General features: G+C 42.9%; 1 protein-coding gene across 1 annotated transcript; it reads right to left on the reverse strand.

Moving 5' to 3' along the window:
- Positions 1-9,264: 9,264 nt before the first annotated feature.
- Positions 9,265-13,441, reverse strand: irx1b (iroquois homeobox 1b). Its single transcript, XM_022211952.2, has 5 exons — positions 12,725-13,441; positions 11,731-11,973; positions 10,484-11,276; positions 10,235-10,295; positions 9,265-9,634 (listed from the first exon to the last, which is right to left on the reverse strand). The coding sequence occupies exons 1-5, from the start codon at positions 12,959-12,961 to the stop codon at positions 9,586-9,588; spliced, it is 1,383 nt and encodes a 460-aa protein (XP_022067644.1). The 5' UTR covers positions 12,962-13,441; the 3' UTR covers positions 9,265-9,585.
- Positions 13,442-26,160: the final 12,719 nt, after the last annotated feature.

The following is a 26,160-nucleotide window of genomic DNA, read 5'->3' on the forward strand; positions in this document are numbered from 1 at the left end:
GAAAAGGTCATCTACAATTTAGAGACTGACCAAAGGCTACACAGTGGGCCTGCTTGTCTGCTTGCACACACTCAGGAGCGGTTGCAGATTTCGTGTTACATTTCTAACTGGACCTCCCAGGACTTCTGGCCACCAGCAGCGTCCGCCCCAACTGAGCTTCCTCCCTTTGTTTTAGTGCCATTATGGTTCATCATATTCAGTGTATGATGTTTGTCACAGTGTTTTTTTTAATCAAAGACTAAACATCATAGTGTTCTTTATAGATTACCATATGATTTTCTCCTGGTACCAAACAGAAAAAAAGGGTAAAGACAAACTAAAGATGTTAACTTTTCTGTGAATCTTCAATCTTCACTGATCATCTATTTGTTATTTCCCCAGTAAACGCTGCTGAGCGTCTGATCTCCTCATTCTACATCTATAGAGCCCTGCAGCTCCTGTGAGCCTCTTCCTGTTTGCCGCGACGGATTCCGTGTCATCAAACACTATTTCACAAAGTATTAATCCACACCAAATGCTCAGAAACACATGCTATGCGGTTGACAGAGAAGTTGTATGCGATAATAGTCAATTAAGTGCTTCTTTCTGGAGCGCTGACGTTCCCCCGGAGCTGGGCAATAATTTTCCCGGATTGCCCCAGTGGGAACAAGGCTGCTGGTTTTCTATGTCCACTCCAATCACATCACTAATGGAGAGGCGGGTAAGCATCTGTGACAGTGGGAAACCAGATCTCTGCTCCCCCTGTGTGTGTGTCCCTTGCAGATAAACAGTTGGCAGGTTTCCCCTTTCCCTGTGCATGTGCATGAACACACACACACACACACATCTGAGGGGGAAACGCAAGCTGGACAGGGTTAATACACTCCATTAAGCTCTATTACCCTAAACGACTTGGGTAAATGAATGAGGACTCACATTACTCTGCAACTGTTTGTACGTGTGTGTGTGTGTGGGGGGGGGGAGTTGTGTATGTGTGTGTGTGTACATGCTAGAATGATAGAGTGTGTGTCCATGCACATGCACGCATCTCATATGTAATTACACTGTGAAGATATGTGACCCACGAGTCATCTGTCATTATCCACAAAGTGAAAGACAGCAGAAAGGGTTTTCTCACCCGGTGTTACTGTACATTGGCAGAATCTTTGTCTTATGAGATCATTTCAGTCATTTTTCTAAAACAAATCCATTTATGTCAAAAATTTCCTAAAATGAAACATGTTTTTTTTACTACACAGTCACTCAAGTCTAAAAAAATATTGATTCAACTCAATTTCTATTGAGAGCTTGCTAACATATTTATGTAGATGGTGCTTCATACAATCCATCCATTATCTATATATCGCTTAATCGTCATTAGGGTCATGGGAGCGCTGGAGTCTATCCCAGCTGACTTAGGGTAAAGGCAGAGGACATCCTGGACAGGCCGCCAGTCACAGATCAACACTTGTAGACAAACAGTCACTCTCGCATTTACACCCACGAATAATTCAGAGTTACCAGTTAACTTCAGCATTTTTTTGGACACTGGGAGGAAGCCAGAGTACCCAGAGAAAGGGACAGGGAGAACCTGCAAACTCCAGGCGGAAAAACCCCGGGAAGGGAACGCGAAGCAGTGATCTTCTAGCTGCAAGGCGAAAGTGCTAACCACCAAGCCACCATGCAGCCCTGACACAATGATTCATATTTTAGAATGCAGCCCCAAGTTAGCTGACTTTTATACTTGATGCAGCGGTGATCCAGAGGTTAGCACTGTCACCTCACAGCAAGAAGGTTTTGAAGATGTCAGTTGTCTGTGTGAACTTTGCATGTTCTCAGTGGATTTTCTCTGGGTTCTTCCTCTCACAGTCCAAACACATACATACTAGGTTATCTGAGGAATCTTAATTAGCCACATGTAAGCATGTGTTAGGGTTTTGATGGACTAGTGGCCTGCCTCTTGCTCAGTATCAGCTGTGATGGGCTCAAAGTGGATATTTTCGCAATAAGCAAAGTGACTGACCGAGGCATCATTAGTTTTTTACATATTAGACTACCCACTAAAATACTGGATAAATTAAACAAAAACAAAACAAAAATGATCCTACTTCCTCTCTCCACACTCTGCCTGATGTGCAAAAAAAGTCAAATTAAAAGACAACATTAATATGTGGCATCACAAAGGATTCAAAAGCCGCTCTTCTCCGTGTAACCCATTGTGCCCAAAAATTCCTGCTCTCATTGTAGATTTTGTCCTATCTCACATGATGTGGTTAAAAAGTCTGTAATTGGTTGAAGTCTCCTGTCACGGACCAGATTTTCTAAAGCCTAAAATCTGAGTCAAGATGAGATGCAAGGGTCTAGTTTCCTCTCAGATGGCTTGCAATTCAATATACTCATAGATTTCTGTGGAATTTCTGCTTGATAATGCCAAAAAATACAACTGTACCACAACTTTAAAGTCCCACAGTTAAGGATTTAACCCCTAAAGACACATCTCTGTCATAAGATACATATTTAGAATTTTTTACTGTGACAAAAATCTGATCCTGTCTTACAATAACTTCTGTGTAACTCTATACCGCGAGTTCCTGTAGAATATGCAGATCTACACAGTCCCTGTTCAAGCACTCAACTAAACTACATTATATAGTGTCAAGTTGTAACATTTGTGTAATTGAGCCAGAAGCCAACTCTGAAGATGAATAATGATGCAGAAAATCCAGCCTGTAAACTGACAAGAGTAGTTCCTTTGGTTTGTTACATATAAAACCCCGAATCTGTGTTTTTCAGACTGTCAGCAGCAGTTTCTAGGTGGAAATGCTCATCCATGGTGTTGGCGTCTTCTTCTGCACATAGTGTGTCTTTTAGCATATAAAATAAAAACACCTTAGACATTAGATTTTAAAAAAATAATAATTATAATTTTCATTGGATGATCATGAAAATGACCACAGTTCATTCTGACACAGACATGAGTGTGCCTCCCTAACTCATGCGCCCAATGTGGCTACATCAGGAGACTTCTTTGTGGTTATAGTGCAGTATGGTGCTCATTTCATTAGCTGTAGACATTTCTAGAAAGTTTTCTTCACATGAGACACATAACTTTGCATGACGTGGCTTCACTCAGACCCGCAACAGTGACGGAGAGAGACGATATAAGCACAGTGTTTGCAATATGCTCAAGATTGGACTTTGGATTTATAAAGTGACAGATGACGCGTGAGGTCAGAGTTTTGTCTAGGACGTAGCAGATGGAGATTTTTTCCTCATGTTCTTGCGTCTTCAAAACAATAGCTGGGATTAGGTCGCAGCTTTTGCATCACTTCCTGAACTCTTTGCCCCCATGACTTTTATGGAAAAGAGACTAGTATGCTCATTCAGACATGAAGCCGACACATTCAATTGTCCTCAGATGAATTAAAATGAGTACTTGTCTGACAGGAGCTTCATAGAAATAAATTATTTGCATTAGAAACTCTCATTAGAGTTCCAGCCTTCATTTGGCATAATAAAAACAACCTGCGTCGACGGAATTTTCCTGCAGTTTAAACATCACAAAGCACGTTTTTAGTCTCTAGAAAGTCAAACCAGGGGTTGACTGTCTTCCTGACACCCAAACAGTAGTTGTAAAAATCCTGAACAAGACTTTGATGCATTCACTCCTCGCAACATTTCCCGAATACTTCACAAACTCAGACGCAAATCACAGAAATCGCCACGACCTCATATGCATTAATTTTGTGCAGCTTCTCCGCCCTGCTCCAACACACCAGTGTGTCTCAATGGATGCCAAACAAAGACGCAGCGAGTCCTCAGCCCCCTCAGGACTCTCACAGCAGTACACTAAGCTAAGTTGCGATGCTAGAACAAACCAGTGGATAAACATTGTTTCAAAATGGCTGAAAGGAGCCAGCGATGCGAACACCCAGCCGCAAACCCGCCCTCTGTCCTAATCTGCTTCTTCCCTCAGATTATTGCCATGAATAGGCAGACAACAAGAGAAAAGACTTATCACTCCCACCCTTTCATAGTATTTGTTGTGTGTATTTTCCCTGTATATTAAATTTGTCTCCTTTAAAAGCCAGTGACAATGTTTGCGATTTGTCTGTACGGTACTCGCAGCTGCAACGCGACAATAAACGCAGGCTAAGCAGCAGCACTCGGTAAACTGAGTATTGTGGAGCTTGTTGAATTACTCATGAGTTTTGATACTTTGCTTTTGTGTAAACGCTTAATTCCACTAATCCCTATGGAGGAACAGTGAATGGCGTAAATTCCCTATGATATCTTGTCTCGGCTAAACATTTGCTCACTTACGTATACACTGGGTACAGAAAATTATTCTTTTGACAACATTACAACAGATTTAACCCAGTGCCCCGCTTATCCTGCAATGACATGCATTAGCTTCATTGCGTTGGGAGGTACATTTCCATTTCAAATTACAGCTCAGCAGCTAGCATTCGCACACACACATGGATCAAACCTGCCTTTTTTTTTTCTTTTTTTTTTTTGTCTGGCTGCTTTTGGGCTAGGAGCTCCTGCAACAACAAGTGTTAGATACAGAAAATCCGTTAAAAATTCCAAAAATATGAACTCACATGTTCATTATTTCTATTACACACTTTAACTGTGTGTCAGGCCTTTTCTTCTCCAAGCCCCTCAAGGTCAAGCTCCATAAAGCCTATTTGGCAATCAAACGCTGTCCCTCCCTAACCCTCTTTTTTACCCCTTTTCTCCGCACACACCTCTCTTGCCCTCTGTCTCTTCCCTCGGCCCTTTTCTCTGCCTCATCATCCCCCCTTTTCTCTCCTCACATGCCCATGTCTCTTTCTGTCCGGCTGGCCCTCTCAGCGGGGCTATAGAGTCCTAACTTGTCTACATTTACCCCCTGCGTTGGCTGACCAATGGGGCCGTTGAGCGGCGAGTCCCTCCTTTAGTGCTCCGCCATTCTCCCCGAGTCAGCTCATGCTCTCTGTTTTCACGACCTCTGACCCCAGGCCATGGCAACAGTGGCAGGAATGTCAGGAGTGATTGGCAGGATAAAGAGCGCAGCCCCTCTCTCCTGCACAAGCGGATTTGAGACACTTTGAGGGGCGAACAATGGCGGATTTGGGCTTGATTGGATCACTGATGAGCTGATGACTGTCAAAAGAGCACGTCGTCTTTACATAAGCCTGATTATCTCTGCGTGGCGGAGGAGCGGAGAGGAGTAGGAGGGATAACTGCTGTAGGAATAGGAGTGGGGGGGGACTGGCATAGAGTTCACCCCCATGCAGAGTGCCTCGAAAGGGGACAGATCCGCACACGAGGGCCAGGCTACAGGGCTTGGACCTCTCTCATCCACTGGGGGCCTTTAACAAATCTATTCAGGCGACCGGGGGCCCTCATACATGTGGCCATAATCACAGGAGGATGGCTAATGGGTGGGAGTGTGAGGGGGATGACACATGGAGGTAATCATTGTTCAGCCCCTGACCATCCCATCAACACGACAGCGGAGCAGAGAGAAAGAAAACGAGAGAAGGGTGTATATATAGAGAGTGAGATGCTGACAGAAAAGAGCAGTGGGACAGGCAAATCAAAGCCAAATCCCTTCCATAATCTGCCTCTTTAATAGGGATTAGAACTCACCAAAGAGCCTATATCAGAACACCAAAGCACCAATGAAGACTCTGTTCACACTGAGAGTTTGAGGGGCTGATACGAGTCTTATTCCTAGTGATGGTTGTTTACCTCACTGCTGGCTCTTTTCTTTTTTTTACATTGTCTACCTGGTTCTATTTTTGAAAAGTTTTGGGACTGTTTGGGTGACAACCAACCAACACGAAGCCTAAACTTGGTACTCTGAAGAAGTTTGTGATGGCACCAGCCAGAATCCACTAATCATATTTTGGATCTGCTCACTTTTTCCACTCCTTTTATAACAAAACATGTTTTGGACACACTGTGTAACTGATAAAACGGCCATTTGATGTCATTTTCAGCTCCATCATGCTAAGCTCACTGATTTCCAACTTTGAAAGAATAACATATTGTTTGGGTACTTGGAAGAACAGTAGCGCGGTCTGGCTGGGATGAAGTGTAGAAAAAGTGAAGTGTGTGTAAGCGAAAGAGTGGCTGATATTCTCCTCAGCGGTGCTGATGGCAGTCTGTCAGAGCTGGCAGAGGAAGTGAAAATGGCCTCAAGTGTCTGGCTTCCTTCCATGCTGCTCTCACATCAATGACAGCTCTCACTGCATCATCTCTCCCTCTCTCAGTTGCTCTCTTTACACTCGAATTTGCTCTTTCCATCTCCTGTTTCCTGACTCTTTCTCTCTGTGTGTTAATAGAAATGTGGATGGAAGGATGGAGAGATGGATGAATTCTGTACAGAGTTTTGAATGAGGAAAAAAAAATCTGATCCACCTGAAAGCACCACCAGTCACGACTCTCTTATTTTTGCTCAGGCACAAATGTCAGATTTAAAGTCACTTTTCAGCATCATTATGAAATCCGATGCTTGTGAGCTTACCTTAGAAATAGTGGGGAAAATGAGGCCGGGTTCTGTGGAAAAGTAACAAAATCTGCATACATGAGCTCACTAATTCATACTTTATATGTTGTTTGTTTGCATCATACAAAAACAAAATTAAAAAATTGTATGCTTTGTTTTTAAAAGGGTGGTTTTGTTACAACTGACTCTCAACAAACTGTTTCTTTAAGGATGTCTTTGGGGAAATGGGTGAATTCAGTCCGTGTGAGCGTCAAAATGTGCAAATAAATAAAATTGTGCTTTCGTAGGACTCCCTGTTCTGATCACAGTAGAAAATACAGACCAATTCATTCATTTAAATAAACTGTGTTTTCAGTAAATTCCAGGACTTTACCCGCAAGGAGCACTTTATCCGGCACCAAATGAAAATCAGCTGCGACAAAATGATAAAAATTAAGAATGAAAATAGCAATTTCAGTTTGTTAATTGGAGTTTCATTCACTCAGGCATATTAGATGTTTTTTGTTTATCTTATAGTCAAAATTAGCAAGAAAATGCACAGATTTCTGTCAAATATGCCATGTTGACTGTCTGTTCTAGCCCTTCCGGAGCCAGGAAAAACCCTGAACAGCCGTGAGTTTAACACCACAAAACTGTGAAGTGAGGGTATAAATCAAAGCACAGCTTATCAGCTCAGTTTTGAATCAATTATAATAGGATGAAAAATGACATGCCCAACTTTATACCTTCTGTTAAACACTCTGTCTTAGAGGAGCACACGTGTACTATAACAGGTGTTTTTCAAGCCTTTGTGAGAGCTGTGATCCTCCATGAAGATACAAATTAGGTTCTGGCAGGAGAAGTACAAATTTGTACGAATTAAGACGGAATTGGTATTTACAATAAGGCCAGTATATGAGGCTTGGCGGAGGAGCTCTTGGCACTGTGTTATATTTTGGTCATTTAAGCCCAGTTGAAGTGAGAATAAATCCATCACTCTATCATTAGCAGCATGACGTCATTGCTGCCCTTTGGAAACCTTGTATCTCCATATCATTTATCTGAAAGCAGCCTTATTTTATGCTTTGTGTCAATGCATTTTTCAAAAAGAACTCTTCACATTAAAATACCAAATGTAGAAAGATGTGGTTTTCACTGATGGGTCGATGGATGTCAGAATCTGTCAACTCAGATGACATCTGTGCAGAAGACGCACCAGTAAAAGTTTTACATTTAAGCTAAATGTATCAAAGTGGACTCGCAGTGAGGGTGAGTGTTTTGTGCCTGAGAGGAAGTACAGACGCAGCCACTGTTGCAGTCCTCGTGGTACATTCATGTCCTACTGTATCTGAGAGTCAGGTGGCAGCATTGAGTCACATCTCCTGGTCCATAAATCTGGTGGCTCAGGTTCTTTGTCTTTGAGTGCACGACGCTCGCTTAAACCATGATCTGACTGTGAAACTGTACATCTGCTGCCCCGTTTCATCCTCATCTATACCGGTTTCAATTAAATCACACATTTTAGCAGAAGACATCAAAGTCAATGCACCGGTTGCACTTCAGGTGACTTATCAACTGTTGCTGTTGGGTGACAGAAAGCAGTTCAATTGGCACATTTTTTTTGCACCTCTGCAGACATGTTGCCACATATGATCCCATTTTAGCACAGCTCTAACCATCCCAGTGCTCCATAGACTTCAATGTGACCACCTAAAATTAGACAGATTGGAAACGCCATATTTAAAGCACACCTTGACTGCAGGGATTGAGCTGTCAAAATAAAAGTTGTAATCTAAGAGTTGCAACTTTTTTTTGCAGATTTCTGCTTCAGTCTGCTACGTCTACCAGTGCTTAAATGCACAGCTAAATCTAGATTTTGTCCGTCCGTGAACCCAAAGCTGTCTGGGCCCCTCGAGAGGCCGGAGGACCCCAAACTATGCGCCATGCATGACGTGCTGCTAAACCAAGCACAGGACCACAGCTCTGAGAAACAATCACTATTAGCAGCCCTAAGACCCCCCACCATCCCCTCTCTTTCTCCCCGTGACCCCCCCTGCGCTCGGGCCTGTGAACGTCAAGGATGCCATGGAGCGACACGCAGCCCCCCCTTCCCGTCCACCTCCCCCTGAGCTGCCGCCCCCACGCTGGCTGCTGGCCTTTCCTGCCGTCTGATCCATATTTCAGAGGCGGCAGCGGTGGTACTGAGGGGGTATAATCCAACATTAAAGCAAGGAGGCCTGGGCTGAAAGCACAGGCGCAGGTTCACAAGGTCCTGGAAATCTTCAATTTCAATTTCCGCAGCGTTTGCAGTGGCTTCCAAGAAGCTGGCATAAGTCTAGGAGTTTTGGCGAGAGTGCAGATTTCAATAAAGGCGAGACTTTTCTTGTAAAGAGAAAAGGGCTGACAGTGCATGGTTTAGTTGGCAAGGAGAATACGAGACAAACCAGACACACGGACAAAAGGGTCAAATGGAAATTAGCTGTAATATATATGCATTATATAAATATTAATAGAAATGTATAATTACCCTTAAAATACCCAAATCCTCTGTGAACTCACACTTAACTTCTTGGAGGAAGGAACAATAAAAGGAGAATTTCTATGCTGACAATAATTAGACTGTTCAAATTAAAACTGATATCTGTCATATATCATCATGTAAATTAGAATCATTTAAAAAAATCTCACTAAAAGAAGGTAAACACTTTTGAAAAATCCTTCCTTGGAAGTTTCGCCTCTTCATGCCCGCTGCAGACCCCTTTTTTTTTTTCCTTTAAATGAATTAATTCAATACAGGAGGGGGGTAAAGTCTGCAATAATAAATGACTATAATGACATTTATTTAGTTCCCAAAAAATATATTCTTTAAAGACACATTCATATCCTGTATTTACAATTTTCAGGGTTTCCATTCACAACAGAAGAGCAGAAGAGGAAGAAGAAGGGGGAAAAAAACAGGACATAAAAGAGAGATACAAGCAAATCTGTGACAAAAACAACCATCTCTGTTGCATGTAGAAGCTAAACAGTAATACTATGACAGGTCGCCCAGTCAAAAAAAAATAGCCTTCGGTAAACTGTTCTCCATTAAATAAAATTATTCCTTTCTTTTGTTCTTTGTCTTCTTATATTGTTGTTGTCAGAACTCGCTGCGATGCTGTCCCATGGTGAGGTCTGAGGAAAGACAACAAGAATGCAGAAATTAAACATCTACATATTTGGAATCATCAGTTTGGAATTTGAAATCAACTGTAGGATCAAAAACTAGAGGTGATTTTTTACTCTTAGATGTTCTTAATAATACACCTTTTTTAATCCACTAATTTTAAATCTTGGAGGTCCCCCCCCCCCCCCCCCCCGGTGATGTTAAACTTTATTTATGCAAATTAAAAAAATCACTGTAGGTAAATTGTTTTATGTCTTTTCACGCTCCACTTCACTGATGATGTTGCTATCAGCGCTTTCTTTGACATGCATTAGCTTCATTCACTGAGGGGGCGTGAATAAATGGCGGCAGATTATTTAAATGACATAGGTGGCGATAACTCATTGTTGGTGAGGGGAGGAGGGGGAGGATATATTAGACTGCTGCCTGACGAGGCGTTAAAGTGGGGGACTCAATCACATGATTTATGTGCTGGGCTCAGCCTCCCGCCCAGTCAGGTGTAGCAGTGTTTACCTACGTTTTCAGGTTCATTTAGCAGAAGACATGTGGAAAGAAATTGAGGTTGATAGTGTCATAATGCCAAATTGATTTCAAATGCACGAGGTTACCTGTCAGTGATCAGCTGAAACGGGGACTTCAGGGAATCAGGCCTGTGGTCGCTCTCTTCATCTGGGGGGGAAAAAAATAAGGCCAGATGAGTGACAATTTATTGGTGAAATATTTACTTCAAAAAATCAAGTTCGATTGAGCCTGATATCCTCTTGGTAATTGTTTTTGGATCATTTCTTATCGTCATGTGCGTAAAAGGTAACTACGGAGGCCCAGTCTGGACAAAATAAATAACATGCAGTCCATACCATCTCTTTTTGGGCTGAAACTGCCCGACGACTCTACATCACTGTCCTCCTCCGTCCCCGAGGCTCCTGTTCCAGCCGCTGCCGGCCGTGCGTCATGGCGCGCAGCCGGCACAGCGCCGTGGAGAGGCAGGTGTCCGGTCGGCGCTCCTCCGAGGAGCGATCTCATGTTCAAAAGAGAGTTGGCATTCAAAAAAGCCGCGTTGGCCCAGTTGTGCAGCTTGCCAATCTGGCATGTATATATTCCATGACCCGGGAGTAACGCCGGGTGGCCGGCGGAGGCCAAAGCCGGGTGGTGCGCATGGGCCACCGGGGAAGATTTGTGAGAGCTGTCGGGGGCGGTGGCGGTCTCAGCCAGAGACCAGATTTTAGGTTTGCTCTGCGGTGGTCTCTGGCACTCCTGTCTGCTGGGTGAATGATCCACTGCGAGTTTCACACCAGGAGATTTATTGAGAGAAACAGCCGCCTCCACTCCTCTCAGGCCCTCCACAGAAAGCGTCCTGCTGCTCTCTGAGCTCTTCGACTCCGAGGCCTGCTCTCTGGCGGACAGGCCTGCCTCTCCCTCTGCCTTCCCGGAACCCTGCTCTCCTGCTCGCTGCTCCTCGGGTCTCTCGATATCGACGGTTTCCAAATCGATTTCCTCCTCTTCGTCTTCGTCTTCGCTGCCGTTCTTGCCGTGCTCGTCCTCGTTATCGCTGCTGAAGATGCGGCCGTCCCGGTCCTCCGCGCTGCGGCCCCAAGTTACCTTGTTCTCCTTCTTTAGGCGTCTGCGGGCGTTTGCAAACCACGTCGATACCTAGACAGGGAAAAGGCATTTTTAACACATTATTAATCAGACGCTCAAAGCTGTATAGGAAATTATTAAACATGCAAAAAGAAGATCCACAATTATTTAGTCAGTGTCCATAATTTGTTGTTAATATTGACAAAGCTTTGAGAGGACAAATCTCGATTCTCTCTTTGGATGTCTTAATTCAATGAATAAATGGCAATTGGATTTTCATAATGTGTCAGTTAGTGGAAATAAGCAGTTCTCTTGCAGAGATTTATAAAAAAAAAAAAAAAATGAATGCAACCTTTAAAAACAACCACTTGGTAATTTATTATCTCTGTGAATGATCAACAAAAGGTGCTTTCAACATGCGCTCATCAAGTCTCCCCAAAGTATAGGGCCCCTGATACGCAGCACTGGGCTGATTTTTAGGATTCTTCAACACAAAGTCACAGCTGACACTCTCCACATCACCCACCTGTGTGAGGGTCATCCGAGTAATGATAGCCAGCATGATCTTCTCTCCTTTGGTGGGGTAGGGGTTCTTCTGGTGCTCTTGCAGCCAGGCCTTCAGGGTGCTGGTGGTCTCCCTGGTGGCCGTCTTGGCCCTGGACGGGTCCCCGTACGGATACTGGCCGTATGGGTAGAAGCCTTGGGCGGTGTGAACAGGCAGGGAGGCTGGGTGGGAGCCCGGACTGTCCTTCAGCTCGTACTGGGAGCCCTGAGATGTTATTGGGAGAGAGGAGGTGGCAACTTGTTGAGCGAGTCAAAGTTATTTCTTCAAGTTCAGAAAAGGCATCAGAATCAAGAAGTGAAGAGATGTTCCTGTGACAATAAAGTTTTTTGGAAGTTTTACGCAAATCATAATTTGACAGCATCAAAAAAATATATTTAACTCGAAAATTCTTCATTTTAAAAAGAATTTTAACTGTAATTTTATTTAATGAAGTCGTTGCAATTTAAAATTGTTTGAAATATTTGTTTTGATATGACAGATAAAATAGCTGTGGTCTCTAACATATTCTGTAAAGGTTTTTCCAATTAATTCAATTAATTATTTCATTGATTTCTAGCATAGAGCAGATAAAATCTAAATTAGCAGGATCTAATTCCCTCAAATTTGCATTATTTACAGAGAAGCAAAAATAAATCTGAACCCAAAATTGTGAAATTTAGACTCGCTCCAAATGATAATTACTTTCTGTTCTAATTGAGTGTTTTAGTGCAAAACAGCTCTATAAATATTTGCAATTTAAACATAAAGACACTTAAATAGTAGTTGAGATTTTAATTAATAAAATGAATGCAAATATTCTAGAAAAGCAACAATATGTGTATTTAGATATGTTTGAGTAATTTCTAAATTACGCATTGCAATAAAAAACACACACCAACATGAGTAAAGCGCAAAGTAGCTGCTCTATTATTAACACCTGAGCAGCTTCAGTGAGGAAACAAGTATCAGCTCTCACCATCTGGGATATGAGGGCGAGGTCTGTGGCTCCGCTGTACGGCAGAAAGGCACTGTAGTTATGAGCCGCCCATGGGCTCCCGTACATCCCCAGCATAGAGCCGACAGCCGCCGCGGTGGCGGAGGAGCTCACGCCGCCTTCGGCAGCTCCTTCCCGGGCAGAGGCCGGCCGCTCGCTCCCGTACACCTCATGTGCGGCACTGAGGAACTGGGGATACCCCAGCTGAGGGAAAGACATGTCCGGAGAGCGCGTACAGTAAATCTCTCTCCAAAGTCACACAACAGCAAGAAGGACGCAGAGAAAAAAAAACAGAGAAAGTAGGAATCCCCAGAAAGAAGAAGAAGAGGAGGATGAAAGGGGGGCTGTCTAAATCACAAGATACCCCCTTTTTTTTTTTTTTAGAAACTGTCAAGCTTCCCCACTTCTCCTCTTCCTCCGAGTTGTGTCAGAGCCGCAGTTTGGCACCTCGAGTGCGGAGTGATGCGTGTGTCTGGCCGCAGGAGCTTCTGGATGTGGAGCTGACTGACTGATTGGCAGCCTACTTAAGCACCAAGCTCCTCCTATGCCCGGGGCAGGCGATTAGTGCATTGGTTAGCCTAGGTCGTGTGTGTGTGTGTGTGAGTGTGTGTGTGTGTGTGTGTGTGTGTGATTTAATTCCTACAGTCCTCGCTGTGTCTACAGAGAAGGAAACCTGTGTGTGTGAGCGTGTGTGTGAGCAGTGTAAATGTGTCTTTTTGTGGTCAGTGTGACGTTAGTTAACAAATGCTCCACCTCAGCCCATCTGTACATGAAGTAATCACGTTGTTATGCGCACATTCATATCAGTGATATCATCTGGAATTATTCAAAAGTGTAGCTTTCCGTTAATAAGACAATGCGTTTGAAACACTTTCTTTTGCATATTCTCTCCGTAATTTCTCCCTCCATGCTGACTCGCGGGGTATGCCGGGACATTCCTGGCCAGCAGATGGGCTGGGAGACATCGATATGGCCGGCCAGATCCGCGAGGAATGTCCCTGGTGATCGACGGAAGTCAGTGGAGCACTTTTTTTAGAGAGGCAGGATAAAGGAGGCTGAAGGTAATGACAGAGATCGGAGAGGATATGAGATAGCAGAGATATGGAGCACACAGGAGCTGTGGACTGGAAAATGACAGCTGTTGGGCTGAGAAGAATGGACTACTGTACTGTGTCAGGCCCTGGGATCAGCCACTGGTGTTGTACAGGGGGAAAAGGTACTATTTGGTGTGAAAGATGCAACATTTTCATGTGGGGGGACTGTTAAAAACAAAGCAGAAACAATGGAATCCAACACGAGAGAGGGTGCAGCTTGATGTTTCCTCGTTGACAGAATCAGCTATCAAAACTGTGCTCCTTTTGAACGCACACACCTCACACACACTCTGTCACACACACTTGGGCAGTGCTAATGAGGTTGAGCACCCTGCACCCTGCTCGGTGGCCCTGTGGCCCTCCTGGGTTCCCTCAGAGGTTAGCTGTGTAATTACTCCATCCTCCATAAATACAGATTCATCATTTCACACTCTAAGCCACTGATGAGCTTGGCTGAGCTGAGAGAGAGAGAGAGAGAAGGAGGGAGGGAGGGAGAGGGGAGGGATGGAAGGAGGGATGGAGGCAGAGAGGGAGGGAGGGGGTCTAATGATTTAATTACAGTGCTTAAAGCCCACTCTAGCTAAGTGATGGCCCTCTCTCTGTCTCTTTCTCCGTTCTCTTCCCTCCTCGGCGCTGGCACCTAGAGGGCTTTACTCATGAATCTCAAAGCTGTTTTCCTAAACACATATTATGACGAGCCCCGCCGCCGCCACCACCGCCGCTGCTGCTGCTGCTGCTGCTGCTGCTGCTGCATGTGTGTGTGAGAAACAGAGAGAGAGAGAGAGAGAGGGAGGATGCTTAATCTCCATGGCATTTTAAATGGCATTCATGGAGAGCGGCTCTATCCTCATTGCCAAGGTAAATGGAGCCAGGGGACTCTCCATTTCAGCTCGATAAAAGAGCAATGTTAAAGACCCTCACCATTTCCCCCTCTCTCTCCATCCCTCTCTCTCTCTCTGCCTCTCTCTCTCCCTCCCTCTCTGTCTCGTTTCTCACTCTAAATTAATGTTTTTCTCATGACAGGGGAGGGAAACGAGACATATCCACCATCTAATAGGATAATATAGCCCCATTCACCACCATCACCACCACCACCGCCTCCCCTCGCCCTCCCCTCTCTCTCCCTCTCCCTCTCTTGCCTTTGTAGCTGCCTGATTTCCATAGTGTCTCTGTGGAGAGGCAGTTAATGAATTCCTCTGAGCTGGAGAAAGGGGGAGAATGGTTTGGCGGTTTAGAGAGAGAAAGAGGCAGGGATAGGGGGAGGAAGGCTTTGAGCTATGCCATTCAACTTCACAGCCTCGGCCTGCTTGTGCATTCACCGCGTGTGTTTGTGTGTGTGTGTGCCGTGCGTGCGCGCGCGACTGTGTGTGTGTCTTTTAACATGAACCTGCTAAGACTACCAAATATTTAGACTGGCCTCAGACCTCTTTTTTATGGCGACGGTGGATTGAGGGATCTCAGGAGGCAGCTTGACTCTATTTGAATCCCATTCCCTGCTATTAGCTCGGCACAGACAAAGGAATAACTTACCACAGGAAACATTCAAATAAAGTCCCACAATCCACTCACTCTGGCCATTTCCTCCTGGGTAATTTGCAGTGAGGTAAATGAAGATGCCCCAAAACATCATAGAGCGGATTTTTTTTGTACTTCCTAACAGGTCAACAAAGAGGAGACAGCAACAGTGATGCCATAATGTTTAAATTATTGACTTGTTTGGCATTCATAGATACTGCTGGCAAGACCTCAGCATTGCTGTGTGTGAAGACATGAATCTGCAACGGCGATAAAGAGTAAAGACAAAGCAATCTATAAAAATGTCCCTCTAGCGGGGTGGGGCAGTAACATTACAGCAATTAGCAGCGTAAGAGATTGCAGTTTCACTCTGGGGGTTGACTATTTTATTGTTTTATCAGCCGTTTAAATAAAGGTTGATTCCACCTCAGTGCTGGAAAACATGTTGGCTCAGTGTGAGAGCTGGAGGTGCAGCGACATGGTTCAACCAAAACAGGAGAAATGATCCCCACTGTGACTCCAGACTCATCTTTGGGTCCAAAATCACCCTCTGTTTCATTATATTTACTGGTTGCCATTTTCTTTGAGTGTCTGAAGTATGAGTGTACATTTATGCTCTGTAGGCCTGACCAATTAACTGACTTCAAACCAAAATCTCTGTTTGAAAAAGTTAATTAGCCAATGACAAAGCCTGCAACTTAAGACATATGAAGTGTTGCTCTTAAACAAGGAAACTGCTGCTGCAATTCAGCTGCATTTCACTGAAGCGGAAACTTTCAGGAGCTGTTTAAGCCGCCCATTGATCAATGTATACTTCAAGATTAAGGCATGTTCACTGTGGTCCAACAGACATCAGCTCAGTCTTATTATTTTATAGCCACACCTCAGATATTTTGCAGCATGCCAAACCCAGGATTTAAACTGTCCTGTCAACAGTTTTACAACCGTCCTCCTTGTGTGGCAGTCACACTTTTGCTGGTATTTCATGTATTTATGCTTCATATGATAGTTTTCCAAAAGAAAACAAAGACATCAGCCAGGACTACCAATGGATACTTGAGCATAGATAACAGACTACAGATGTTGCTGACCTTGTTGTTTTTGCTACCAGCTGTTGTAGGGTTAAAGCTGGGGTAAGCAGTGTTTTTCAGGGGGCAAAAAATCCTTTTTAACCTTTCAATAATTTGTAATTCAAGTCTGCATCTCCTCTTGGCTCTATTTTCACAGGCCTTTTTACCGAGAGCTGGTGAGATGGTATAAGGAGCAAAAAAGTCAATGGTGAGAGTAGCATGTGGTGGAGCAGTACGTTAAACCTTGATTATACTCTGATGCGGACGTGCACACTTACAGATGTGTACTTTTTGGTACTGTGCTGCTTCTCTGGGCTATGAGAGTCCACTTGGAAGATTCTATTCCATACATGTGCAGTTGGTCATATCTAGGTATTCCATGTACGCACACTACTACCAAGCATGCAAGGGCAAGGGTTTGCATGCTTGGTAGAAGTCTCCACATATCTGTATTGAGTCTTGAGGATTCAACTTCCCCCTTGCAAACATGCAAAGTATAATACTGACCTTAGACAGCAGACTTTAACATGCAGCAGCAGGGTTTGAATCTCATGCCAGCAGTACACGTTGACTTTATTTTTCAACTTTACACTTGAACTCATTTTATGGCACTTCTCCTGCTTGTTTTCTCCTGACTAGATCCTTGCTTTTCCTGTATCTACTCTCAGATGTACATCGCTTTGGATAAAAGCATCTGCAAAATAAAATTGTAGATTGTAAAAAACTACTTTTGCACACCTGAAACATATTCATATAGCCACTCTTAGATGTTCTCTTAAATGCTGCCACCTCTGCATTGTACAGATCTATAAAGTCCCTGAGCGTTTTTCCCCTCACCCCTCCCAGCTCGTTGCAGCTGGAGCACTCCCGCTCACCTACAACTCTACCTTTAAACACTGCAAAACTACTTTACACCTCACAATGGCAAGTTGTGATATTGAAGCAATTCCGCCATACGTGTTCAAAATAGAAACTGAAGAAGAATGAAGAATATATATTGATACAGAAAGCTCTACCCTGAAGTTTGACAGGACAGACTCCTTAAATGTTTAACACATGAAACCCTGAAAGTCTGAATTCTTAGTTTTGAGATTGTTATCCATGGAAAAAATTCTCTATGACAGCATGTACTTCTGAATTACTCCGGCAAGGAACGGCAGAGTTACGTGATCATCAGCATACATTTGTCTGTCTGTCTGCTGGTCTGGTTTTTACTTAAGGGGCTCTTTAAAATGTAAACAAATTAGTATCAATGTAGCCCAAGGATAAGACTTCTAAATGTATGCAGTCACCAGTGCTAATAATTACATAGCTGCTAATGTTAAATACTATAATCTTCTGACTTTTACAGTGCATATGAAGGATTTGAAATTGTTTAAAGGCACCTTTTTCAGACTGAGTAACAAAAGTAATGCAACAAAGTTTTACTTTTGCTATGCGTTGCTGCACAGTGCGAAGTTAGTGAAACGTAACGGCACCCAACACTCTTCTCAAGTCATAAACAATCCTGCAAAAATCTAAAAATCAATGAAACAGTCCCAAAAATAAAACACTGAAATTATTCATTTCCCACCCCTCAAAACAAACGTTAATTTCCTGAAAAGCAGAACAAGCCAAACCTCTCCACCTCTGTCAAGACGATGACACTTGACAAGAGCTGATATGCTTTGCAAAGGCGCCAAATTACCTCTCCTCGTTGTGGCATTTCTTCTCTCTGCTTATTATTGTGGCTCAATAAGTGATCTTTTGCAGGCTTTGTAATCAGTTTCCAGGATGTCAAAGACTGCGGAGGAGGGGGTAGAGGGAAGGAAGGACAAGCAGCCGGGAGATAAAGAAAAACCTGTCCTCACCTACTTGACAGCAAAGATAAGCAGTGATAGATTCAGCTCTGACCTGATGTTAAAACAGATGGATCACTCTGATGCATAACAGATAAGCCTGCCAGCCTGAGGTAACACAGTCAGCTTACTCAGTCAAATGATCCCTCACATTGAGCTCACACTTATTCTATCACTCCCTGGCAGTTTTTTTTAACAAAATCATTGCGATATTTGACATGCAGCACGGTCAATGCCATTTCTAAATGGCTTATATCACATATTGTATCAGTGTGACCTGACAGCCTGGAGATGGATCCTGTTGGTAGAACATTTTGACCTGGAGGGGAAACACACGACAAAGAGCCTATCATTAGCAATTAACGGGCGAGCCAGAGTTTGTTTGTTAACAGCTCCTTTAGAAGTCCAATGGGGCTCATTTACAGTGGATGGGGATGATAACAAACCCTGACCTCCAGCAAGCAGGGTCACTTTGAATCCCTCAAAATGGTCGCCCCGCTTGTGCAACTCAGCCGCGCTGTCTTTTTACTCGCCGACTGCGGCCTGAGAGCTGCCGTTAAATACAGTTCCATCATTCCCCGTAGAGAGAGCGATAAAAACAAGCGATGTTCAACAAGATTGCTGACTGAAAAAAAGGTGAATTCCCTCCTCCTCCTCTTTACAGAAAGACTTAGCGGGGGGCTTTTCTCATGGCCGTGGATCTGATTGTTTTCTAAACGGATTATTAACTCTTTTGTTACAGTAGGGGTCACTTTAATGCTTCTTAGGGCCCATTAGCATTGCTTTAAAGAGCATGCACACACACTCACACACACACACACACACACACACACACACACACACACACACACACACACACACACACACACACACACACACACACACATACGGATTGCTGTGTTCTAGGATTTGGCGTTTCTTGTCTTTGTTGTTCACAGTGGGAGCGGAATGATACCGTTATAATGCTGTTAAAGACAATACCTCAACTTAAAAGGGGGAGTGTGAGGGAAGGGATGTGTGTGTGTGTGGCTGTGTGTGTGAGTGGGTTGTGATGAAAAGGTGCCCTTAGGAAGACCAGTAAGCTTAATGCAATAGTGCTGACTTCAATGGATACCTCAAAGAGAAGTGGCATTACACAGTCCTCTCCGCTGAAAATCCCCTACAAGTCCTTGAGTGAGAGAAGGATCAGCCCAGTCTTCATTTGACAACTGACTGAGATCAGCCAGCTGGACGAGTTCGGCCTCAACACACCTCTGACATATTCTGTTTGTCTAAAATGTCTTTAAAAATGCAACATTTGCTTTCTGGTTGTCTCATAAGAGTCTATTGGATGCAAAAGTGAGCTTCCCTTGGGAAAATCAAAGATACTCAGTGCAGGTCAAAGCATCACAGGGCCACAGAGGTGTTTGCTCTTTGCCTCTTATTGACCATATGAATGTGATGCCGGTGCTGGTGGGGCCCCAGAGACTCTTGGACCCTGGCTGGGTGCCTCCCCCGGCTTTGAGCAGCCGTTCTGAGGGAAGGATAAAGACGGTATCCCTTACAGGCCTGACCTCGAGCACCCCTTCCATCAGAGTGAGGGGCCAAAGGTCAGATCAATTGGCTCCCTATGGCCCACTGTCGGCAGCGAGGCTTAATCACCTATTAACTGCTAGCGAAGAAGGAGATGGTGAAGATCTGGGTTGCCTTTCATCCTGCTGAAACTGAAGCCTCTGCTTTATATAGTCGTACTGTTGTGTGTTTGAACAAGTTTCACATCAGATCTTATGGTAAAGTCGTACATTATAGATATGCCTGAGTGTGTTGACTAATTGCAACATGATTGTGGAATCACATAAGCCTATACTTACCTGTCATTACAAATGAGGTTGTCATTCAGTCAAACACAGTCTGTCATGAAGTAAGGCTGGAAGAAAGGGACTTCTCAGAAACTGTCAAATCAAACACCAAAGTCAGATTTACATATTACATCAGGTTGTCGTTTGCCATCATTACCTCCACCAAGGAGGTTATGTGACACCCAGCGTTTGTGTGTGTGTCTGTCTGTCTGTTTGTTAGCAAGATAACTCAAAAACGCCTGGGCAGATTCACATGAAATTTTGAGAGGATGTAGACTATGGTAAGAGGAAGAGCTGATTTAATTTTGGTGGCAATCCGGAAAGGATCCTGGATTCTGGATCACTTTGAATTTTTTAGTATGTTTTAGTATGTGGTCCAAAATATGACAAAAACATCATAGGTTAGTATGTCATCCAACAAATTGGAGCAAGGTGTCCAGATAGCTCAACTGGTTAAGCAGGTGATTCGCAAACAGAACTGTGTCAGAGACGCAGGTTTGATTCAAGCTCATGATCCTTTACTGCATGGCTTTCCTGTTTTCCTCTCTATTCTTGGCAGAGGTCTGCACTCTGAGTGCTTTTCTAGTTTCACTTAATGTAATTTTCATATGTTCAACTTTTTAATTTGAAATTTTGGGCACCAAATCCCAGCTGACGCTGTGATAGATTTTGGCCATAATCTTATGGGGAGGGTTAATTCATTCACTCCATGCTGCTCATGAAAAATCTGACTTTGCAAGTAATTTGTTATATTTTTGGCCACAATATTTTACTTACAGAGCCTAATTTGCTTAAAGTCAACTTTAAAAAATTAGAAATCCTTCACCCACATGCAACATATTCTGTTTCTGTTCTTAACAAATGGTAAGAATATAAAAGAGTTGGACAGAATGTTTAACACGGAGAATGACTACAAATTGGGTGTACTTGCTGACTATTAAGAGTTTGCCTAATGTTAGCACTTATGACTTCACAGAAGTTCTTCTCACACATGTAGCATTGCTTTAAAGTCATTAAAATGACAGTTTTCTGTCAGGCTGACATAGGTCACTTTTTCAGTAATGTTAATTAAAAACAACAGATTGAATCAAAACGAATAAGATTTTACCAAACCCCAAATAACTAACAGCTTAGTTTAACTATGACTTCCTAAACACAGAAAATTGTGCCCATATGTGATGATTAACTAACTTTACTAACAGTGAAATTTAATTGTCTTAAAAGCCACAATGGAAATCAAGACTCAACCTTTGAAGGACCAATAAGTAATAAATGATTTAGGTGAAGCTAAAACACTATGAATCTGTGTGACAGCTCATCTGTCTGAGGTAAAGAAAAGCACACAGTGTCATTTACCATTAGACCCTGACTGATCCTGTCTCCATGTTGGGGATAAATTATAAGTAAGGTAATTGATGATGTTACTGAAGTGATATAAATGTACAAAGCTCTCTCTCTTTCGAGATGATCATAAGGATCCTCCTGCTGTTTGATGCTGTAGGTATTTAATAAACACAGAGGAAAGACTCCTACAAACAACTGTAAGAGACAAATTAAACTTCAGGCCATTTTAACAGTTGGTCAAAATTATTACTGATGAGATCATTAATCTGATCATGGCAGAAAAGTTTTTTTACTCTGCCAAGGAATGGTGGAGTTATGTAACGATCAACATTGGTTTGTCTGTCCGTCTGTTAACAACATTACTAACGGTTTTAGATGAAATTTTCAGAGAAGGTCAGAAATGACACAAAGATCAACTGTTTAGATTTTGGCAGTGATGTGACTTTTAGTCTGGAACCACGGAGTGAACACTACATCAGCACTTTGCGTCCCAAACAGAAGAAAGCTCATCAGTTAGTGTGACAGCAGTGAAATTCAGACTGGTTAAAAGTGATTCGAAAATGTTACTAGGTCCGACCTCGTAAAATTGCCACTGTAACTTATCTAGCAAAGCAATCTGGGCGCTCATTCAGATATGAAGCTGATTAAATTCATTTATTGGCAGAATAATGGACAGGAGTGCATGTCTTGAATGGGCTACAGTTTCATCTTCATGGTGAAGTTGCAGGCGAGGGTTTTCGGTGGAAATTCGTGTAAACTTGCGGGGAAATGTTAAAGATCTTCTGATCATCTTATATGAAGTTTCAAACACAGAGATCAACTTTTAAATGGAGGTTATCTGTATGAATAACAGAAGTCAAGTGTAACTCGAGAGAATTTTTAGCATGAAGACACACTTCATCAGCTTTGAGGGTTATTAGTCGTGAATTCCACCCTCCGTATCCACCTCGTTCATATCCTTGTTACAAATATCTGCACACTCCCTGAATAAACCTAAGGTACAGTAAAGCAAACACATACATGAATTTGAACTAACGGCAGAGATGTGCTGCTGGGTGTGCTTCCTGCACTTAAGCTCTATCAACTTCCTCCTAAACCCTACACTCGCTGGAAACATCTCCACCCTGCAGCAAGGTCGGTCTGACCTGGAGGAGTAACCCATACCGCCGTGAAAACAATGTAGTGAGTGAATAACTTGCAGCACAAGCGATCATTGTTCACATGTCTGACGGAGGCAACACCCTAAATACGTAAACATAGAAGTCATATGATTATTCCAACATATCAACATAGATGTGTGTTTCTAAATGCTGCATAAAAACAGTAAGATGATCTGAGATGATCCATGTGGGGAAACTCAGATGGTGCAGCAGCGAGCACAAGTGATTTGATCTAACACAGACAAGAAGGCAGGAATAATCTGCAACATTTCATATAAATAAATGTTTGTTTGCAAATAATATAAATCAGCTTATACCCACTTTATGAATCTTTGCATTTGCTAATCTAAACACCTGGTGTCTGGTAGGGCTTTCCTGGGCAAAATCCTCTGGCACACAGTAAGTGATGGGCTTTATTTGTTTGTTCAGAACAACGGAAGAAGAAGAAGAGGAAGAAGTGGATAGTTTTCATCAGCGTTGAAAGCTGCTACAGCGAAACTGATGAAAAGAGCAGTACACCTGCAGCAAGTCACACTTGATCAACACAAAGATCCAGAAGAAAGATGCCACGTTGCCATCCCAGCGACTGCACTGTTTGATTGACAAGTGCACTCTGGGAAGTGAAGTAAAAAAAATTTAACCTCAAATACACTGCGAGTGGCAAATTTGTTAAAAGAAAAAAACATCAATACCAATTACAGTGGAAGAATAAATGAGAGTATACGGCGACTGTGGGGATGTACACAGTCAAGCCCAACACAAGGCCAGACTGTCACATATCTGTGCAAAGACTCAATAACAGAGAGTCTGTCTTGCTGCTGTCTGTCAAGCCTTTGAGAAGCAACAGTGGAGGTGGGGAGCATACATTCCTCAGAGCGGCTCCATGCAGCTCGGCCAATTAGCAGCTGAGTGGTTTGTTTAAGTCCAAGTGATGATGAGATGTTGTGCTGGGAGGCAGCCCAGTTCATTAAGCACACCGTTGTCTCTGGTTTACTCAGCTTGCCGGCTTTAACAGCCTCTCAGCGCTTGTTTACCAGCCGCAAATATGACAGACTGTATGTCTATTTGACCGTCTGTTTGTGTGAGTGTGCATGTGTGGAGGTGATGGAGGAGGTGGTGAGTTTTTTTTTTGTGTGTGTGTGTGTGTGTGTGTGTGTGTGTGTGTGTGTGTGTGTGTGTGTGTGTGTGTGTGTGTGTGTGTGTGTGTGTGTGTGTGTGTGTGTGTGGCGGGGGGGTGTATCTGCGATTTAAGGTGCAGTACGTACAGAAAGGTGGACACAGTAACACCTGTACAATATATGCAATTCAATCTAAAATCTGTGCTAACTCCCCAGACATTACCATAAAGTTAAATCAACACCCAGGACCCGACAGCATCAACAAAAACTCAGTATTTCACATCTCACCAAGGTACATTTTAAGGCAGGACAGTTGTTTTTGGTTATTTTATTGTATCCGTGCCACAGTTCATTTGGAAGTGCTCACTTCTGTGTGACGCTTTTTAATCATGTATGGATGACAACATCTTTGAAACAGAGATGCTGACAGCTAAAGAGAACATGAATATTGGACAGTTCTTCCCCACTTCAGATTACATCCTGTCCCACTGCTTATAAAATGGCTTCCTTCTACAGTACCTTTGCATATTTACTGTTGCATTGCATTTTATTGTGAAGAAAAAAATCCTGAAAAATAAACTGGAGGTAAAGAAACAGTTCGACCTTCTTGACAAATGCAAATGAAAAAAGCAAACAGTGATGAGATATACAGTATAATGTACACACTACCGTTCAAAAATCTGGGGGCACTTAGAAAGGTCCTTATTTTTGAAAGGAAAAACTGTTGTTTTTTTTCAGTGAAGATAACATTAAATGAATCAGAAATAAAGTCTCGGCATTGTTAATGTGGTAAATAATTATTCTATCTGGAAACAGCTGATTTTTACTGGAATATCTACATCGAGGTACAGAGGAACATTTCCAGCTACCATCACTCCTGTGTTCTAATGCTACATTGTGTTAGCTAATGGTGTTGAAAGGCTAATGGATGACTACAAAACTCTTGTGCAATTCTGTTAGCACATGAATAAAAGTGTGAGTTTTCATGGAAAACATGAAATTGCTAGCCTAGCCGCGCTAGACCCATGTTCTGAAGGCACAAGGGTCTAGGGCCGCTCGACAGGGAGGGAGGTGGGCTAAAAGGTTGTCTATCAAATCACTCTGCAGCAATTGGGTAGGTATACAACCAATCAATGCAACGAATAGGCTGACGTAGTTCCTAGAGCGCCGGATTGTGGCTAAGTCCCATTAGCTTCCCAACCAGCGGAGCCAACTGGTATATTAAGGATTTGCCATATCCCGTCAGCATAAGTCCAAATACGTCTTTCTTCTCAATGAAACACTTCAGTGCCGTCCTTTGTTTATCTTTCAAGTTGAATTTTAGCTTCAAATCTTTAAGGGCTGTGGCCAAAGCCGAGTCGAAAGATAGCTGTTTATTGTGCGCCGGTTGTTTCTGTCAGAATCGTCGCGCCTCTGTCATCACTTAGTTACGCCCGCCTTCTGACTCTACGCTTCATGGTGATTGGTCCGGCCAGTTTTAGGAGAATCCAGCCTCGAGCCTTATGGAGGGTAACTAGACCCACCCTGGCAGAGAATTAAATTCGTTGCCGTGGGTTGTCTAGTGCGACTAGGCTATGAAATTGCCTGAATGACCCCAAACTTTTGAACAGTAGTGTATGTCGAGTACAAGGTGGTCATAGATTTTTTTTTATTATATATTTTTCTGCTTCCAGTCTTGTGCTAAACTAAAAGAGGGTTCTTGTATCAGGTCTTTTGGGGCCAATCACTTACTGCTGGAGGCAGAATCAACTAATATGGATCACAGTGTTTTTTTTAAGCCTTCTCTTTATCACATAGCATTATTTGTCTTTAAAGACGCAGATTGAGTCTTCTGGGGTTTCAGACATAACAAACCTAAGGGACCAATCCTGTCAACTTGTGAGGTGGGGATTTTTGCATAATTGTTATTCTTCAGAATTTGTTTTCAGTTTGAACATGTGTGGCTGAATTTCTCCAGTAGCACAACTTACCGTTGCATAGTGTAAAGAGTGTTTGAGCAGACTTGTAGGTGGTGGTGTGTGTAAGTGGCAAGATGTACTTTAAAGACCTCATAGATCTGCATATTCTAAAACAAGCAACAGTGTCGAGATTAATCCATGCTATTTTACAGCAAGAGGGGACTGTTTTTATTAAAGAAAGTTTGATACACAGCAATGAGCTTTGAAGGGGTTTTATCGACAACTGGAAGGGATTTTAACTATTCTTAAAAACACTGTTTATTAAATGTGAAAATTAAGTGATGAGAAAGACAATGAGTCATAGCAGAATACGGGAAACAGCTTTAGGGCTTAATAAATAAAGCTTTTTAGTGGAAAACAATTTTGCAAAATATAAATATGAATAAAAACTAAAACCGCACACAACAACAACTTACACTGAGGCAACAAAAATCAATTCCAGTTGATCGAATTAAACAAATGGCCTTTATCACTTCACTCATT

This window comes from Acanthochromis polyacanthus, chromosome 11 (assembly GCF_021347895.1).
Source record: "Acanthochromis polyacanthus isolate Apoly-LR-REF ecotype Palm Island chromosome 11, KAUST_Apoly_ChrSc, whole genome shotgun sequence".
Taxonomy (NCBI): Eukaryota; Metazoa; Chordata; class Actinopteri; family Pomacentridae; genus Acanthochromis; species Acanthochromis polyacanthus.

What these genes read in the sequence shown, in the direction of transcription:
- irx1b (XM_022211952.2), bottom strand. Translation starts at nt 12,961, where the DNA reads ATGTCTTTCCCTCAGCTGGGGTATCCCCAGTTCCTCAGTGCCGCACAT. An exon ending in TCGCCCTCATATCCCAGATG is followed by an intron (nt 11,974 to 12,724) that starts GTGAGAGCTGAT and finishes ATAACATCTCAG; the next exon opens with GGCTCCCAGTACGAGCTGAA. An exon ending in CTCGGATGACCCTCACACAG is followed by an intron (nt 11,277 to 11,730) that starts GTGGGTGATGTG and finishes TTCCCTGTCTAG; the next exon opens with GTATCGACGTGGTTTGCAAA.